At 35.0% G+C, this 20,078-nt stretch overlaps 1 protein-coding gene across 9 annotated transcripts; it reads right to left on the reverse strand.

Annotated features, from left to right (window-relative positions):
* Positions 1-337: 337 nt before the first annotated feature.
* On the reverse strand, positions 338-19,631 carry tmem237a (transmembrane protein 237a). 9 transcript variants are annotated; one of them, XM_051708639.1, is made up of 23 exons: positions 19,437-19,631; positions 19,291-19,349; positions 18,295-18,336; positions 18,153-18,173; positions 17,834-17,881; positions 17,496-17,744; positions 17,287-17,374; positions 16,806-16,885; positions 16,614-16,680; positions 16,373-16,507; positions 12,863-14,327; positions 11,484-11,522; positions 10,235-10,270; positions 9,933-10,004; positions 8,918-9,052; positions 8,728-8,821; positions 8,388-8,545; positions 7,048-7,168; positions 6,628-6,819; positions 6,051-6,124; positions 5,853-5,940; positions 2,763-2,884; positions 338-596 (listed from the first exon to the last, which is right to left on the reverse strand). In XM_051708639.1, exons 14-23 carry the CDS (start codon positions 9,997-9,999, stop codon positions 529-531), a joined length of 1,119 nt encoding a protein of 372 aa, XP_051564599.1. In that variant the 5' UTR covers positions 10,000-10,004; positions 10,235-10,270; positions 11,484-11,522; positions 12,863-14,327; positions 16,373-16,507; positions 16,614-16,680; positions 16,806-16,885; positions 17,287-17,374; positions 17,496-17,744; positions 17,834-17,881; positions 18,153-18,173; positions 18,295-18,336; positions 19,291-19,349; positions 19,437-19,631; the 3' UTR covers positions 338-528. The 9 variants fall into 9 exon arrangements, with proteins under 9 accessions (XP_051564599.1, XP_051564601.1, XP_051564600.1 ...); XM_051708641.1 differs by lacking the exon at positions 11,484-11,522 and having other exon boundaries at positions 18,157-18,173; XM_051708640.1 differs by lacking the exon at positions 11,484-11,522 and having other exon boundaries at positions 16,862-16,885; positions 17,567-17,744.
* Between the last annotated feature and the right edge of the window lie 447 nt (positions 19,632-20,078).

The following is a 20,078-nucleotide window of genomic DNA, read 5'->3' on the forward strand; positions in this document are numbered from 1 at the left end:
TGGGAGATGGAACTTCAAATTCTCTTAAGAGATTATGGGAGAAAGATCTAAATTTGGTATTGGAGGAGGGACAGTGGGCTGGGATTCTAAAAAATGTCAAATCTGCATCCAGAAACGCAAGAGTTCACCTCATGCAATTTAAGATTTTACATAGAGTCTATTGGACCCCCTCTAGATAGTGGGTGTTGTATATTGATTCTGTATATGTGTGTTCTGCTATGTATATATTTAATGGTTGAATCAATAAAGAAATTGTAATCGAAAAAAACAAAAAGGCAAATCAAAACGGTTTAGATTCACACTAACTCAAATTAAAAGATTATGATCAAAAAGCAACAACTTTACGAAAATGTTTACTTGTATATAGCACAATAAGTATCTATACAACAAACTCAAAAATAAAGTACAATACAAAATATTTACTTAAAAACATTTAGCATAACAGTGTTAAATGTCATATTATTACAGTCCATCAATGTTTTAAATATTGATTTCTTATCATTGATAAATGAAAAGCATGTATCAGTCTCAGGCGGCAAGCTCGATTTTCTCAACATGGCGTGGAAACTCCTCCACTTCCATTGCCATTAAAAAATCTGAGAGAAAAAAAAAAAAAAAAACGTATTAGTTAGGATATGTATACTTAACTGTATATCCAGTCACATCAAGGGGATCAGACACACACACACACACACACACACACACACACACACGTGGCGTGTGGTAGACTTTTGAAATGAGGAGTCAGTGCAATCTCAGGGTTTTCTTTTTTTTTTTTTTGTCCATTATAAATTCATATTTCAGATCCATTTGACATTTACATAGCTTTCAGGTTAAATTGATACAAATCTAAAATATCACAACATACGATATAAAAAGTAGGCCTATATAAAAATATATGATATAAAAAAGTCATACTTGCACATATAAGGAACAACATATATATGTAAAATATACATTACTTACCTAAATCATAGTTTACTATCATCTAATTTGAATAGGCAATGTAGCATACATATATGCGCAAATATATGAACTATAGTTTTATATATAGTATATGTTCATTGCCATACACTGTATCAGATTTCTGTGTAGGAAGACCGAAGGCGTATGAAATACATCTCATCTAACACTGTTAATAAGTATACAATACTTTTATTGTTGTATGTTCATATTAACAGACCATTTATTAAATCAAGTCAAATCAAAGACAAGTTTATGCATTTTATTATAATTATTATTTTTTACATTGCTTCAAAAACAATACGCATAATAATACAGCAACAAACATATTTCAAGTATATTGGATCTGTTCACCTATTATTTTTATAGTCACCTTATTTTTGGATCATAAGTCATCTACTCCTTGGTAGGGCTGAGTACTGATACAGATTTCCCAATTCGTTTCGATTCCAGTTCAAAAGCTCTCGATTTGATTAGATTCCAATTCGATTCAACATTGATTCATATGGGTACATTTCTGTTACAATGTACATTTTGCTTACATATAAAATAAATTCTCTCTCAGCTAATGCTCTTAATTATGAAGGAACCTTCTAGGTACAATTTGAAAATATTAATTTTACAAATTATATTTTATCATTAATTTTACATCAAATTGGTCACATTTTAGCTTTTGAAAAATGTTAAAATTCACTCTATTCCATCAGTTAATTTCTATAAATTGCATATATTATGTTGCACATATATATTTGTTACACTTTTATTGTTTACTTGCATAATTTGTACTATTTACTAGTATTTATATTGATATGTAGACCATGTGCTTAATTGGTACTGTCTCTTTAAGACTAGTGGCATCAGCCAGTAAGCTTATATTAAGGAGAGAAGACATGCATTGTTTCTTTAGCACATACATGTGTTAGAATTAAAGGTGCACCCAGTAATTTTTTCCTTATTTAAAAAGTTTAACTCCTAAAGACATGAATTATAATTTTGTAATATATGTAGGAAATCATGAGCACTCACATTAAATTGAAGACTCCAGTCATATCAGTAACCTTATAAAAGCTTTTTTATTCTACATGGAGGGGGTCCGCACATGGGGGCTGCCATGTTAGAATCACATGACCAGCTGAATACTACTCGCTTAATCTCAGTAACTGTCCTGTTATTTGACACTTTCACTCATTGATTAAAATAATCATGGCTGACTGTGAATACTACATTTCTACAATGTCATCTGAATCTGAAAACTTCTGATTTTAAATGAAGCTGCATCCAAACCGCTAGACAAAAGTTACTGTTTTTTTTATTTATTTATTTTTTAATCAAAAACTGACTGTAAAAAACAGAAAGAGTGATCTCATCATTGGACACACAGAACGAGTTAAACCAAACTTGTATTCTTAGCACACAGTGAAAGGACCTCTGTGCTAACAACTTCTCCACTATACTACTTAATCACTGGTGAGTGAAATCTGAACATTTACTAGCCGATGGCTATTCACAGACATTTTTAGTCTAATAGCGGGAGATTTGGTTGCACATGCGAGTGATTTACTTGCATTATAGAGGGTTGCCACATAAAGTGAAAGATCTATCTTGGAATTTTAGAATCGATATCGAGATCATTCAAATGAAGATCGCGGTGCATCAGAAAATCAATATTTTTACCCAGCCCTACTCCTTGGTAAACACTGCAGGTTTCATGATAGCACAGTGCTGTACCTTTAAGAGTGAGTGCCACTGACACACACACGCACACACATACATATAGTATTTATTTTCTAAATGCATACCTTCAGTGTAGTCCATGTCTGGTCGTGTAGCAACAAACACCCATGCCAGTCCAACCAGCAGAGCTACAACCAGGTTTACCACGATCCAGGGCTGTAGAATCTGATGTTCTGAACCTGGTGGCCTAAACAAACAACCAGCATTTAACCAGATTAGATTCGGTGCATGTGATTTACTAAAGTATGGAAACTTCATTTACTGTAGCAATTATGACACTTTTTCTTACAGATCTGGGCTCGTATTCACAAAGATTTTTATCTTACCATTAGGAGTTCTCCAAAGAGTTCCTAGCCAGGAGTTTTTGCTTAAAATCTATTCACAAAACTGCTAAGGGCAAGTTGTACTAAGGAAACCTTTTTGTTTTTTTAATTAATTTATTTTTTATCCCCTTTTCTCCCCAATTTGGTATGCCCTGTTCCCACTACTTACTAGGTCCTCGTGGTGGCACGGTTACTCACCTCAATCCGGGTGGCAGAGGACCTATGCATCTTATCACGTGGCTCACTGTGCATGACACCGCGGAGACTCACAGCATGCGGAGGCTCATGCTGTTCTCCGCGATCCATGCACCACTTACCACATGCCCCACTGAGAGCGAGAACCACCAATCGCGACCACGAGGAGGTTACCACGTGACTCTACCCTCCCTAGCAATTGGGCCAATTTGGTTGCTTAGGAGACCTGGCTGGAGTCACTCATATTGCCCTAATATCAAAGGTCTTACTAGAAAAAAGAAATTATGATCTAATGTGAATTTTCTTGATAAAAAATATGATCGTGCCTGGTAACATGTGCATGTAAAATGGCTAAAAATATAATTTTAGCTTAGTGTAAAGCTGACAATTTACACAAGGTTTATTTCTATTTCTTCTGCTCCAAACTCACTTCAAACTTACTTCTCTGTCTGCTCGTATGAATGTAACACATCATAAGAAAGTGTTTCACCGTTGTTCAAATGCAGTTTGGATCGCATCATTTATATGTTTAAATGTTTTCCATCTGAACGGACTAAATATTAAATGAAACAAATGACAATAAAATGCAAACTAATCTCTTCAGTAATCAAAATACTTTTTGAATGTAAATTTATTCTAATTACTAATGATTTAAATTGTAACTGTAGTGGAATACAGTTACTTATATTTTGTATTTTATATACGTAATCCTGTTACATGTATTCCATTAATTCCCAACCCTCTCTATGGATGACGTCATGTTTCAATGCAAATCAATCCCAGTACAACAGCAAAGGACCTTGTGAAGATGCTGGAGGAAACAGGTAGACAAGTATCTATATCCACAGTAAAACAACTCCTATATCGACATAACCTGAAAGGCTGCTCAGCAAGGAAGAAGCCACTGCTCCAAAACTGCCATAAAAAAGCCAGACTACAGTTTGAAAGTGCACATGGGGACAAAGATCTTACTTTTTGGTGAAATGTCCTCTGGTCTGATGAAACAAAAATTTAACTGTTTGTCCATAATGACCATTGTTATGTTTGGAGGAAAAAGGGTGAGGTTTGCAAGCTGAAGAACACCATCCCAACCGTGAAGCATGGGGGTGGCAGCATCATGTTGTGGGGGTGCTTTGCTGCAGTAGGGACTGGTGCACTTCACAAAATAAATGGCATCATGAGGAAGGAAAATTATGTGGATATATTGAAGCAACATCTCAAGACATCAGCCAGGAAGTTAAAGCTCGGTCGAAAATGGGTCTTCCAAATGGACAGTGACCCCAAGCATACCTCCAAAGTTGTGGCAAAATGGCTTAAGGACAACAAAGTCAAAGTATTGGAGTGGCTATCACAAATTCCTCAATCCGATAGAAAATTTGTGGGCAGAACTGAAAAAGCGTGTGTGAGCAAGGAGGCCTACAAACCTGACTCAGTTACACCAGTTCTGTCTGGAGGAATGGGCCAAAATTCCAGCAACTTATTGCGAGAAGCTTGTGGAAGGCTACCCAAAATGTTTGACCCAAAGTTAAACAATTCAAAGGCAATGCTACCAAATACTAACAAAGTGTATGTAAACTTCTGACCCACTGGTAATGAAAGAAATAAAAGCTGAAATAAATCATTCTATCTACTATTATTCTGACATTTCACATTCTTAAAATAAAGTAGTGATCCTAACTGGCCTAAGACAGGGAATGTTTTCTATGATTAAATGTCAGGAATTGAGTTTAAATATATTTGGCTAAGGTGTACGTAAACTTCTGACTTCAACTATAGATAGATAGATAGATATTTTTTTTCAGTTGATGAACATTTCTTCAACCCGTGTTGATGTAATGAAAGTGCGTGCATCCCGTCAACAGCATCGACACACCATAGCCCCACGATTGGTGTGATTCCCCGTGAATGACCACTTTTTTCTGTGCAGCGAGCGTGCATCCACAGGAAAAAATACGCATAAATTGTCAGACGATATGCAGTCTGGAGAGGGCACATATAGTTTGATAGATTATTCTGCTGACAGATAACAGAAATTCCCAATTCATCCATGCTACACAGTTTTATTTTGATGTGGCCAGGGAGCGCAGAGTTGTAAAAACCTTTATCTCTGGTGTAATTGGGTTGTTTCAGTTTTCGTGAGAGGTAACTGCTTCTCTAACTAAGTTTACAATAATGAAAACCCCCTTGCAATTCCGGCGACAAGTCAATGTCAACATTATGATATTTATAATATTACATTATTGAAATACATCAACTCAATAGTGATTCAGGCGATACCTCTTTAAACAGTCATAATAATGTCATAATAATATTCTAATATATTGTTTTTAATGAGAATTGATGACAACAGCCATGCTTTAGATAGTTTGTGAGTCACTCTTAGGGAGTTAGAAGTCCTCAGGAGGACTTCTAAGCTATCATGGGTTTAGGAGCTACTTTTAGCGTTTAAATGCTTCATGAATTACTCTTAGATGAAAATGTTACGAGTAGGAGTGACACACCCCTAATTTTTAAGAGTTGCTCCTAAATTTCCACTTTAGGAGTTAGTTTTAGCCTTAAGAATTTTTGTGAATATGGGCCCTGACTATCATTCATCTTAATATTTGATGGAGATTATGTTTCGTGAGGCAAACTCACCAAAGTGTCTCGTTTGCTGTGGGGTAGAGATGTATACGATCACTGGTCATCTGCTGACTTAGAGACAGAATGAGAGCAGCAAAGTACACTAGAACAAAAAGAGAAGAAGTTTATGAACTCCTGAGATTGTTTGAAAGCCTGTTCAGACATTTATATCTCAAGTGTTATATTGTATTGAGTTTATTGATTTTCACTCACAGAAGGAAGCAAGAGCTGCCGGATCAAGACTGAGAAATCCTCGAAGAGCCATGGAGGCTTTAGCCAGATTCACCCTGATGTGAAAGATGGTATAGACAACTCACACTATACTTGCATTCTGTAAAATGTCATGGGCCACATATTATGCATAATACATAATATTATAAAAAGTATATAAATTATGAAAAGGATAGTTCCGGGACTGAATGCCGATTGGTCAATACAGTCAAGGGTGTAGATATGGTTTGAACATTGGCAGGGTTGTATTGTGAAGGGGGGGTGGTGGGGGTTGTACTTGCTAGTCTTGATTATTGGGGAGGTTATCTCCCCCCATCACCCCAGAATTTACACCCCTGAATACAGTGTTCCAGCAATACTAAAATACATGACACAATACACCTGTTGTCCTGTTATGCTACATGCATAGCAATGTTCTGTTATTGTTTTCATGTCAGGGACTGTATCTTAAAGAAAGGATTAACTACAGCTTTTGTATTTTGTGAGTTTATTTACTATTTGCACTGTATTGTCATTATTAATATTCATACTTATATTCTTACTACACATTTCCACACACCTGTCAAAGGCAGACACAGTGCTGATAGCCAGCAGAAGGTAGAGCAGAGACTGTGCTGGGTAAGCCAGACTATGATACTGCTGGAGAAGGTTGGGTAGTTTGGTCAGCTGCTCTCCGGCCAACACATACACAACAATGATATTCCACACCGCGTACCCCGCCAGAAATCCATGAGAGAAGAGTCCAATGATCCTACAGGAGCAACACAAAGAAAAAAAACACACAATTTCAGTATAAAATATTACTGATTGATTTGAAGCAACCGTTGAATTTCATTAGCATGATTTCATTATGTTCATTATTCATAGAAACCAAGGGCTGTTTGGAAACTGAAAAGTTCCTTTTTATAATATATGACTGAATTGGAGTTGAGAAGAGATATGTTAGGCTTTTTGTGACCATCTCCCACCCTCAATTTACCTGAAGCCGCTGTGGACCCTCATGGCAACATCTCGTGTATTCAACATGGGTCTGACCTCCATGTACTCCTCCAGCTGGTCACGGGATAAGTCCAAATGATCGTTAGCCTGGAATCGCCCTGCTTTAGACATCATATTTAATGAGGTCATATAAACTGTGCTCTCAAACTCTCATTGTTCTTTTTCCTATTGTACTGGCTACATTTATAATTTTGAATCAACATTGTTCAGTATAATTAAAAAATAACAAAACAGATGAGTATAAGTAATATAAAGGGATTTCACAACCACTCATCCATAAATTGGCAGTTAATGCTTAATGACATTTTTTAAATGTTTTTCAATTAACATAAAAATTTTAGGTATATACTGTAGGTAGATATATATATATATATATATACACACACACACACCGATCAGCCACAACATTAAAACCACCTGCCTAATATTGTGTAGGTCCCCCTCGTGCTGCCAAAACAGTGCCAACCCGCATGCTATTCTTCTCAGCACAATTATACAGAGCAGTTATCTGAGTTACCGTAGACTTTGTCAGTTCAAACCAGTCTGGCCATTCTCTGTTGACCTCTCTCATCAACATGGCATTTCCATCCACAGAACTGACCCTCACTGGATGTTTTTGGTTTTTGGCACCATTCGGAGTAAATTCTAGAGACTGTTGTGTGTGAAAATCCCAGGAGATCAGCAGTTACATAAATACTCAAACCAGCATGTCTGGCACCAACAATCATTCATGTGATTATCTAATCAACTAATCGTGTGGCAGCAGTGCAATGCATAGAATCATGCAGATACGGGTCAGGAGCTTCAGTTAATGTTCGCATCAACCATCAGAATGGGGGAAAAATGTGATCTCAGTGATTTGGACCGTGGCATGATTGTTGGTGCCAGATGGGCTGGTTTGAGTATTTCTGTAACTCAGATAACCGCTCTGTACAATTGTGGTGAGAAGAATAGCATGCGGGTTAGCACTGTTTTGGCGGCACGAGGGGAACCTACACAATATTAGGCAGGTGGTTTTAATGTTGTGGCTGATTGGTGTATATATAGGGAAACTGTAAGTCCTGTAACTTTTTGTGTTCTCTGGTTCATTTGAAATGGTTCTGTGGTGTGATAAATACATGTTTAAAAGTACAACATATTCCAAGTGATCTCTTTATTTATGAGGTCATAAAAACTGCATGCATAATTAGTACAAGCAAAATGCTGTTTAAATTAGTTTTACGTGGAACTTTCCAAAATCATAAGAAACTAAGCTCACTCAGAGTCTCTTAATTAGTGATAAAAGTATATATTTCAAATATTTCTTGAGATGAAACTCACGGTTGTTTTCTACAAACACTTTTCCGGTTGGATGGCTGTGACCCAGAGGGGCAGAGAATAAAGAACGTTGGGAAATCGGTGCATGCACATCAGTAATGATGTCATCTTCCTCCACACCTAGCTCATTATGGGACTGGTTCTCCATCAACTTGGCCTTTCTTCATAAAATAAAAAGGAGGTCATTACTTTTCCCACCAAAAAAGTAATCACATTTGCTAAGAAACTAGTGCGCAACAAGTAAATTTAGACTCTTAGCTCCTCATATAGTTTCCTGTTTTAAGGTAGTGCACCTGTTCAGTTCTATTCACTTTATATTTGATTCATATTTCTTGCCTCTCACCGTTTCCTCTTGGTTTTTTTGGTAACTTCTTCACCATCTGTATGGGGCTCTTGAACATCTCCATTTGCAAGGTCTTGTTGTTCACTCTCATAATCTTTTAAAACAATTATTAGCAAAATTACAGTTAGTCTATAAAGAGAAAAATAACACCAACTCCACAAACTAAATATGATTAAGATAAATTGATTACCTAAAGGATGAGCCTTCTTCTTCTTCTTCTTCCTCTGCGGTGGATTCTCCTGAGGTTCAGGGGTCAGTGGCTCTCTGCTTTCAGACTGTCTGCGACTTTCAAGACCCTCCATTTCTATAGCTGGCTCTGTCCCAGCTGGTGTTTAGGGTGTATTATTAAAATATAAAGGAAAGGAGAGAAATTCTGTGAGAAAAAGATCCTAAATGTTTTCACAAGAAACAGTTGCTGCAGGCTGAGCTCCAAAAAGGGGCGGGAGCTCCAAATCTCCAGCAAAGTTTATTTAAATGAGCTGTAATGGAGTTACATTATGCTGATTCTTTGTAAAGAAAATAATGTTTAAAAATACACTTTAATGTGCTTTTAAAACATAACAATTTCATGTGGTCACTGAAAATGTTGGCAGGGCAAGAAAAACTCTGAACTACTGGCCCAGTGGGAAAAAAAGTAATTTTTGTGCCTTATTTACAGTGTTGGGTGTAAACTGAATACAAATTAATTAGTTACTGTAATCTAATTACTTTGTTAAAAGAAAAGTAGTGTAACACATCACATATTAAATTCTTGTAATCAAGTTACAGACTTTCAATTAAGCACATTACTTGGGTTACACATTTTTTTATTTTTATTATTATATTATGTATAAATCATTTAAAATATGAATATTCATATTTCTGTTTATGTGACAGCTGAAGGGTGTGTGACAATGAACAAGGAGGAAATTAATATATATATATATATATATATATATATATATATATATATATATATATATATATATATATATATATCATTTAAAAATAAAATAATTAGTAATGTGGTTACTTTTTGATGTAATCAGTAATCTACTTGCTCATTTGTAGTGGGTTACTTTTTTTGTGTAACTTACCCAACACTGCTAATTTATTTTAAGACGTATGCTATGCAAGAAGTGTTGTCTTGCAAAAAGTAATTAATGAGGATGGTTGTCATCACAGACCAGCCTGCACTAAGAATGGGAATTTTTAAGTGTCATTACCTTCTGGTTCCTCCACTTCATTGATCTCTTTCTTGACTTTCTTTTTTTTGTGTTTGACACTTGGCATTTTGGCTATATACAGCATAGAGGAGAAATAGGTCAAGCAGTTGTGTGTACAGTTACACCAGTCACATCTAGTCCATATAGTCATTAGATTACAGTAGGAATCTACAGGGCTCAAGCAGAACAGAAACTATTGAGTAGGGTCTTTAAGACTTACTATTGGCTTAGCCAAATAAATAAAATGTAATTAAAACTCCATGTTTGTTTGTTCAGCAGTTCAACACAGATTTAAAACTGACCTCTGGTGTCTGGACTTTATGCACCCAAAATCAGCACTGAATGGAATCAGAAAAAAAGAATACACAATATTCAGTTATTTTTGTATTATTATTTCATAATTTTAATTCAACTGAGTATGTATGGTCGTGACTAATATGTTGTGAGTTTACAAGGCGAGTATGTTGCTTTAAATTAACCCCATGCTGGATATAGCTCTTTTCCTGAGAAAGGATTATGAGGTCAATTAGGTAAACAACACTGAACTGCTCGCTTCTGCCTTAACCTTCTCACTTTTTAAGCAATTAACAAATCCTTGACAGGGAAGGTAAATCTAATTGCTTTGGTCCCAAATTCTGTTTTCTGAAGACAAAGATGATCAGAAAGATTATTCCAACTTAAGGAACATTTTCAAAATATGTTTGGCTTTACTTGTCTAGGCACTCTGTGAATGTCAATCCAAAATTGTGACACCCTTGAGTAGGCCTACATTATAACAAAAACACATATTAAAGTGGTATCATACCTCTGTTTGTTGACCTTATATTACTTTATTCATTCATTGAGCGTCTGACAATGCAATGAAAGGAATTCCACAATAATTTGTGAAAGAATAACTGGGTAAACATCAACACCTTATGATATAGGAGTGACCGGGACAAGTTGTCACAAGTTCTACTCCGGTGAATATTTCTCAAAGGAGGTGTATTTTATAAAGTTAATTTCTGTATAGGCACATACTTTGAAGTCTTGGCTACAAAAAAGCTATTGTACATTTCCAACATAAGTTGTCACATTGGGAACCTGCTATTAAATAACCTATGCTATTTAATGGCTTTTTAGCTAAATGTAAACAGTAAGACACAAAACAACAAACAACTGCCCCAACCTGACATTTATGAAAATGTCACATTTTTAACTAAATGCAGTGTGGTTTTATTGCAATCACTTATTTACCCAACAGTTATTTATTAATTTTTTTTAAATGTAAAAATATAGGAATGGTTGTTTGCAGGATGGAATTCATTCCTCTAATTTAAGACAGTTCTAAGTTTTTGTAATCAACATACAAAATCATTGCTAAAGAAAACAAGCATTTTTGTAATTGGACTTTTTACTACAAACCATATAGCTACTGATAAATAATAGCAAATGTGACAACTGTCTCCAATCTCCCCTATATACAGTATACAAAAAAAGTTAATGACAAGGGATGCACCGATATAATTTTTGTTTTTTGGCCGATAATGATACAGATATTCTGCAACTTACCTTATTTTGTCATCAAATCACTGTTTTACTTAGGAATTCCTAAAAATTTAAAAAGAGGTAAAAAAGCTTTGTCACTGTTCTAACAATAAATAATGTCCTTTGAACATTCGACCTGTTTAACACATGACAGGCCCAAATTTTAAAGAGAGCCACTATGAAAGATAAAAACAAGATAAATAAATACGATAACATTATTAATAATATGAAAAAAGGTTATTTTGCACTTCTAAAACATTTTTGCACTTCTGTTTTTGCAGTTTAAAACGAAGCCTTTTGATGTTTAGTAATCGCACAGAGCCATATTGCAATTTCAATATTAATTCAATTAAATCAGCATTTATGAATATCATACTGATATCTCAGAAGTCAAAGTTTGCTGGTTTCAAAGCGTTTTGGATAGTTTCCCTCATCATGCAGCCTATTGGTAAGTGCCGTTTTCACAACTGTCATGTCCATTTATGGTGTATTTTTCCATGCATTAACGTGAGAATGAGACAGAATAAAAATTAAATATTATATATTCTTAGGAGTGCTAACCCTTCTAGATATTGTGACTACTATTATTTCTGGATTGTGCATTTGAATTCACAGAGTTTTTACAAAGTGTGTTACTTAAAAATTATAAATAATCCATCAGTTTTCATTTCTGCATTTTCATGCTTATTTCCAATATGCCAGTGGTTTTAATTTGGGCAATAATTGGCCGATAAATATCATCAGCCGATACATCGGTGCATCCCTATTAATCACATCAATAAGTCTGGTCATCGCACATGCTTAGTTATTTCATGATCATGGCAAGTAAAGTCACCATCACTCAGATCTTGAAGTAAAATATCCAGGCTACATCAAGCAAACAGGTGATTTTTGATCACAATCCAACTACGTCTGATTATACCAGATTATAAACAGGGTCACATGGTCACACAAGAGGAATGTAAACACATAAGCAATGTACTATATACACAAGAGCACAATAATAGTAATCAACGGACGAGTTCAGAGTACAATCTGAGACAGACACAATGAAAAACATCAGAAATAACTGATATGTATATGGATAGAAAGCTCATAAGATTGTGATTTGGCCAAAAAGACTAGAGAAATCACAAGTTGAAAGGGTGTAATGAAACACCTTAACAGATGTAAACTAATTTTGTTCAATTCAACTTTGACAGCTTTCTATTCAACTTTTTACCATTCAAGTCTGCATTTGAATTAATAAATCCTATACGGCTTGCTGTAATAATCTCAACAACAAAAAAACAAGAATATTATACATTAGATTGAGCGTATAGCCCAGCACAGCACACCGAACATATATTATTTAAGGCTCTTTGGGGTATAATCCTGCTATTATCCGGAGTGTGATAACTTACCAATTGTTTTCCTCTCATTATTGTCAGGCTGGCGTCCCGGTGCAGGAGCTGATGGTGTGAGAGTAGGAAAGGAGTCTTGGCTTTGCCGTCAAGCTGTCTAATCCTGGGCTTAATCCTCACAGACGTGCATCTGCCAAGGAGGGAATTAGTGTGGCATAGATCGGTTAGTAAGGACACCCTGCGAGAACCACACCTACACACACTAGTGTGTACAATGAGATAACCCCTTATCTAGATACCATTCATCAAAGCTGTTACATAATAAATATGTATTAAGCATGCTTAAATAATTCCACTAAAAAACACCAAGTGAAACAAATAAGTTCACCTAGTTCTTAGTTTTAAAATATATATTGCTTTATTTTGAAGTGACACATTTCCAATACATATAGTACAGGTGGCATGCCGACAAACTGTGTATAATAATCACAACATGAGAGTATGCCTCACCTCCGGAAAAGTAATAATCCGTAATCTATATAAGAGATGAAATGTGACTAACAGAATTTGTCTATAATGGCAGTAATATAGTTGAAATACCCTGAGCTTTTAACATCACTGACAGAAAAATCAGACTTAGAAAAGTGTTTGAAAAGTATAAATAACATGTATTTAAAATGTCTTTGTTATATTCTTTTATCTTTTTGCAAGAAAAATATATTACTTTTTCCTTTCTCCACTGGTTAATACATTAATATTTAAATTAAATAGCAATGCTTCTTATAAATAAATAAATAATAAATAAAAATCTGCAGGTTATCTACAACTTCAACAACACAACAATTTCTCTACAAAATATGACAGTTTAACAGAGAATGTTTAATCAGATTAATCTGAAAAGCATTTTTGGAAAAATATCACTGATTGCAAGTATGACTATTCTTGGTTAGACATAAATTACATTAATTTAGCAGATGCCTTTTACAAATGATGTTTCTAAAAACAGTTTCTAAGCCAATGTAAACATGTGGTTGCAGGCAATGCAAATCACCAGAAATAAACCATTTGATCTCCTAAAACAACTAGTGAAATCCCTCAAGGCCTAAATATATTTATATATTTGCCAAATGGTGCCAATGAAATCCCGCAAGCAGTATTTATCTTATATTTTCTGATAACTAATTCACATGCAAAATCACTCCATTTGCTCTAAGCTGCCTGCAGAATTATGCCTTTTTTTATAGCAATGTTAGTTAGGTTAAGTCAACTCTTAACATTCCTTCAAACAATTCCCTTCCAGTCCTAAAAGGCCTATGTTCTTATGTCAAGGTCGGTGTGTGTGTGTGTGTGTGTGTGTGTGTGTATCAGGGTTCGTCAGGGGCAAGCCAGCTGGCAAGTATCCACTATGGTTCTTCTTGAGCATGTTGTATAGCTGTGAAAAGATCCATGCATGAATCCTGCAGATCATCATTCACTATCATGCAGTCGCAGAACTGGTGGTATTTGGCCTCCATAGTCCTGCTTGCTTCCTCAAGAAAATATACAGTTGGAATATATTAGGCTACATTTCATCATCAAAATTCATGAAAACACTATCCTTCTTTTTGTAGCTGCTTAACAATCCATAAGACTCCAGTGATTTAATCCATGTCTTCAGAAGCGATATGATAGGTGTGGGTGAGAAACAGATCAATATTTAAGACCTATTTTACTATAAATATCCACTTTCACATTCTTTCAAATTTGAAAAGTGAAAGTGGACATTTATGGTAAAAAAAGACTCAAATATTGATCTGTTATAACCACTGGAGTCTTATGGATTACTTTTATATGACCTTTATGTGATTTTTGGAGATTCAAAAGGTCTGGTCACCATTCACTTGCATTGTATGGACCTACAGAGCTGAGATATTCTTCTAAAAATCTTTATATGTGTTCAGCAGAAGGAAGAAAGTCATACACATCTGGGATGGCATGAGGGTGAGTAAATGATGAGAGAATTTGCATTTTTGGGTGAAATATTTATTTAATTGAGCATGTGCGTCCATTTATCACCTATGAAATAAAAGTGGTTATTTAAAATTTTTAACCCAATTTTATGTTAAAATGCCTTGAGTCTTGGCAGTTCGATCAAGTAATGAATAATAAAAAAAAGATGTTCAAACTCATAGCTAATATCGCTTCCGGTTCATTTCTCACAATGAGAATGGAAGGTAAAATTAAGCACATTGCACTGTAAGATACAGTACCCGTTAGGGATGGAACGATACGGTTATCTCAAGATTTGTTTCGATGAACAATATGGGATTCATGATTCGATATAACACTTAAATGAGAAAGCATTATAGAAAATTCTGTGTATTTTTTTTCTAATAATAAGAGTGTCTCATATAGCTTTTTCTATAAGTAAAGATCACAAACACATAATCGTAGTTGGCTATATTCAGTCTGATACGGTGCATGTCAAGCAATATAACTGAACAGAACGTGCCCTGAAAAATACGACAGGTTGCAATCAAAAGTCCTCTATAACATGCAAGGGACAACTGTATTTGTTTCTATCACTAGCCTAGCTCAGGGACATATTTATTACTAGGAAAAAAATAAAATAATTTTATATATATATATATATATATATATATATATATATATATATATATATATATATATATATATATATATACACACACATACATACATACAGTATGTACATGTATAGTATGTGAAAGTGTATATTTTGTTTTTTTATACTCTGCTTATTATTTTAATCACATTTTAGCTTTTTAAAATTAAAAAATTCTACATTCTATCAATTAATATTATGTCATGAAATTACATATAATGATATTAGCTGTCATTGTTTAAAATAATGTGTTCAATTTACAAGTATTTACATTGAGTATACATTCATTTGTATAATAAGCGCTAAAATGGTAATGTCTCTTAAGAATGGCGGCCGTTTAACGAGTGTCACAGAAGTGTTTCGGTTAAGTGAACTTTAACGAGAGTCACATGGTTTCTTTACTGCATCTCTGCTGTGTAATTAAAAAAAAAAAACATTTATTTATTTTTACTCAACAACTGACTGTAGAGAACAGAAAGGATATGAAAAGACACATTATTCAATGAAAGTGGAATGCGTGGATCTTATCTCTTATGGACATACAGTACATTACATGAAAGAAACGTTCTGTTTTAATCTCAAGCACTTTTCAACAAAAGAAAGCGATTTTCCAGGTACCAGTATTCCTGTACTTACATTTCTAAAAGCTAAATTCAAGCACATCAAGGACCTTGTGCCCTGTAAATAGTGTAGAAAAAAGACAGAGATTTCGGAATATCTAAATTTGCCTCAATATGGTTTGTGATATTTCGAAAAAATATACTGTCCCATCCCTAGTACCCAGCACAATGTTGCGCACTGCACATTTAGAGAGTGTACTATAGTGGCTCATCCAGGTATTCTATGCATATAGGAATTTTGCATACGTTGCACATTTTACATAGAGTACTGCATAAATAGTAACAGTAGTAAGTTGTGTGCTATTCCAAATATAGCCAATATCTTACTTTGAATGATCTCATGATGTAGCTGTAGGCAACACAATTCTGGTCTTTTCTTGTTTGCTTCATGTATTCAGGGGATGGGGGCTGCACAAATATGATGTAGGGCTTCAGCTTCTTGGTTCTCACTGATTGAATGCACTGGAATACGAAAATACACATGTACTGTATATGTACATCACTGTTTGCAGCCTTACTAAAGATTAGGATTTAAAAATCTTAAATTTTGATAAACACAAACACTTACACGAGGTTCATTGTCAATAACATATATTTTTCCACTGGTACCTTTATGCACTCCATACTCTAGAAATCTGGACATTTTTAAAACAAAGATTAAAACACTCCAGAGTAAGCAGACTTACACATGACTGTGTAACAATGACTATCAATGATATCACTTAAAATATAAGAGATAAGATTACTAGTGATTAACCACCATGTGTTCGAACACTTCCTTGGTAACAAAGTGATATTCACGTCCATTTATCTCACCATTATTCAGGGGTCGTGTTGTGTCTGGAGAAAGAAAGAGAAACGTTGTAACATCAGACACATTAGGTGAATCAAGCTTTGAATTACGACTACAGAAAATGAAAGTTGCGGTAAGCGATTTAAGTTTTTTGCTAACTTTAACCACACACCCTTTCTCCAAAACCCCAAATTCCAAAGACATGTCAGTAATCCTGAATGCGCAAAATGATTCACAGACAGAGTTTCTGATTGTTAAGTCCATTGATTGTCTAAGAAGTCATGGGCCACTCCCCTGACTCTTTTACAGTGCCGTTTAAAAAGCCTAAAGCTGTCACAGAGAAAGGTGTGATATCTCAGGACACATATTTCAAGGATATCTGTCAATTTTATACAGTAAATGCTATTAAAATGGACATTTAATAAGAGATTAAAGAAATCAAACAGACCACATTTGAGATATTGGTCCCTGGAATGTATTAGGGTTGATTTTGATTAGCCTCCTGCGTAGTTCATTTACCCTAACTCCCGATGGACCTGTAGCAAACATGAAACAACAAACAAAGCATTATGGCATAAATGGGTCAGACTACACTTTCAACTTAAATCAAATTAAGTTATAGAAGTTGTAACACAATATATTAAAAATGATATTTACAGTACTTCTCATTACTGTGAGTTGTCCTACAGAGAGCAGAAAATTTCAGATACATGGTATAAGGTTCCTACACATAGAGGACCATGCCAATGAGCACTATGAGGCATGGGGGATCGTCTATGTGGCGCTGGTAGTTCACCACCTCTTCATAAAGGTTGGCTGAAGTGCTGACACCGCAGGAATGACACGACTGCTTTCGTTTACTGTATGATTTCCTCCTCCACACACGCAGACTGTGCCGGAACCCCACTGCTTGAAAAAATTAACTTTTGAGATCTTTGTCAATATAAGACAAAATGGAGATTTATCAAGTGAATTGTTCAGAATCCATACTGTACCTATGTATAAGCCTGGCATGTGTTCACCTTTCTCACCCTCCTCTGAAACTGTACAAGACAAACAGTTGTTTAATGTAAGGAGAAATGACGAGGACTACATATACTCTAATAGCAGATGATAAAAAGGGGGTGGGGCCACAAACCTAACAATCGATCTATGGATATATTAAGGTACGTATATTTCTCGAATAATTGATCGCGCCTTGAAATGATCCATTCCCAAAACTTTTTAACAGCAAATCTTTAAACTAGCAAATCTACACAACACCTAAATCGTTCTGTCATTCACTGAAATGCTCTTTCCTCAAAAAAGACTTACCTACCAGACTCAAAACCTCATCTGTGGAAAGAAATATATAAATTAAACACTGTGCCAAATGTGTTCGTACAATCCAAACTATTACATCCCTATAGCATAGGTTGTAAAATACTGTAAAATGAATCAATGTGTAGATAATTACCTGCTTCAGTGCATTTGTCCTCATCAGTTCCCTCATCTTCTCCTTCAGAAAAAGACAGTAATACTCAACATATGCAGTATGAATGTGGTTAACTATTATATTTAAAGTAAACTTGAAATCAAACTTTACCCTATTTACTTTTTTAAATGCATGTTCCTGTTTTATTGTGCACAATTCATTGGTGCATGTAATTCCAAATGTAAAAATGTCTTCATAACAAGTGTTTGTGTAATAAAATAAAATAAATAGTGATACAATAAGTAATAACTAACTACACTCCAGACACCTGGCTCCATTCTAGTATGTAATTCTTTAACTATAAATCACAACTAACAGATAAAAGAGAACAAGACTAAATCTTGCATGCCTGAGATACATACAAACATCTGCTCAACTCACTGTATGCATAAATAAAGCAAAGAAAATGACAAAGAATTAGAATACAAATATAACACAAAGATATTATAAATAGTAGTAATGTAACATGGTTAGTTGATATTTATTTAATTAGATTGCAATTAGTGCATTAAAATCTTCAGTACACCTTCCTGCTTGAGTATAAGGTGAATAGGACTAGTCAAACCACCTTATACTAGTTTGTGCCAAGAACAGCTCATTTTATTAAGGCTTCTTTAGAGTAATTAGATCAGGAGGGTGAGAGTGCAAGGATAAGACTCAGACTTACAAGGCCAACCAACAACTTAAAGAGTCCACAACAGTTCATACATTACTGTGTGTGTGTGTGTGTGTGTGTACTTAGCTATAGTTTGGGGACAAATTTATACCCAAAAGTAAGCTAATTCGACAAAACCTCCATTTGGGGACATTTTGGGATGTCCTAATTTGGAAAAACGATTCATACATAATGTAAATAATGATTCTGAAAATTCTAATAATGCAAAAAGATTCCTGTTAGGGTTAGGTTTAAGATGTGGGTTAGGGTTAATTAATAGTAATTATAGTTTAGTAATTATGGGGGGTGGGGTATTAACGTACAGGGTCTGATGCAGGTGTGCGCTTGACAAGGTTGTGACCACCACAACTCCTTTTGCTTGCTGCAGAAAGTAAAAAACAACTTAAATTTTGTTCAGAAATAGATGAAGAGTATAATTACTCTATTTGGGATAGAAATAAAAACTGACTATTTGAAGTGGTTAGTGGAGTGGATGAGGCCACAACAGGATGAGGCACTGTGGAGTTTCCTGGCCTGCCACCAGCATATGTCCCTCTGGTCTACAATCCCTAAAGTCTCCTTTACAAAAGGCCATGCCTGCATCTGGACAGGGGATTGCAGGGTCCTGATATGGACTGTAATCCACCATGGCTCTCACATATAACTAATGGGACACACAAACACAATCAGTTAATAATGTTAGCCAATCTTACCTCTAACAAACAAGAGAATTTACATTAGATAAGTCTTTGTTCACTCATTTCAAAATGGGAAATGTCTGCTGTAAGGTCAGTTATTGACTGGAGCTAACATGAATTTCAGAATTTCTTAGTATTTTGTTTACAGGGGTCATGACATGCCTTTTTTTTTAATTATTATTTTAATATGTTCCTTGAGGTTCACTTATAATAATAGTCATATATTTGCAAAACATGATAATTTTTCACCCTCATTCAGACCCTCTGTCAGAAACGCTCAGTTTTGTTGCTGCTTCTCCTTTAAGACTTGACAGTACACGCCCACTGTTATGATTGGCTCTCTGCTCATGACTAACCTGCTCTTATCTTGTGTTCTCACTGCTCACCACTATTGGGTGGGCTTTGGAAGTGAT

The sequence above is a fragment of the Myxocyprinus asiaticus genome, chromosome 10 (genome assembly GCF_019703515.2).
Source record: "Myxocyprinus asiaticus isolate MX2 ecotype Aquarium Trade chromosome 10, UBuf_Myxa_2, whole genome shotgun sequence".
NCBI classification, from domain to species: domain Eukaryota; kingdom Metazoa; phylum Chordata; class Actinopteri; order Cypriniformes; family Catostomidae; genus Myxocyprinus; species Myxocyprinus asiaticus.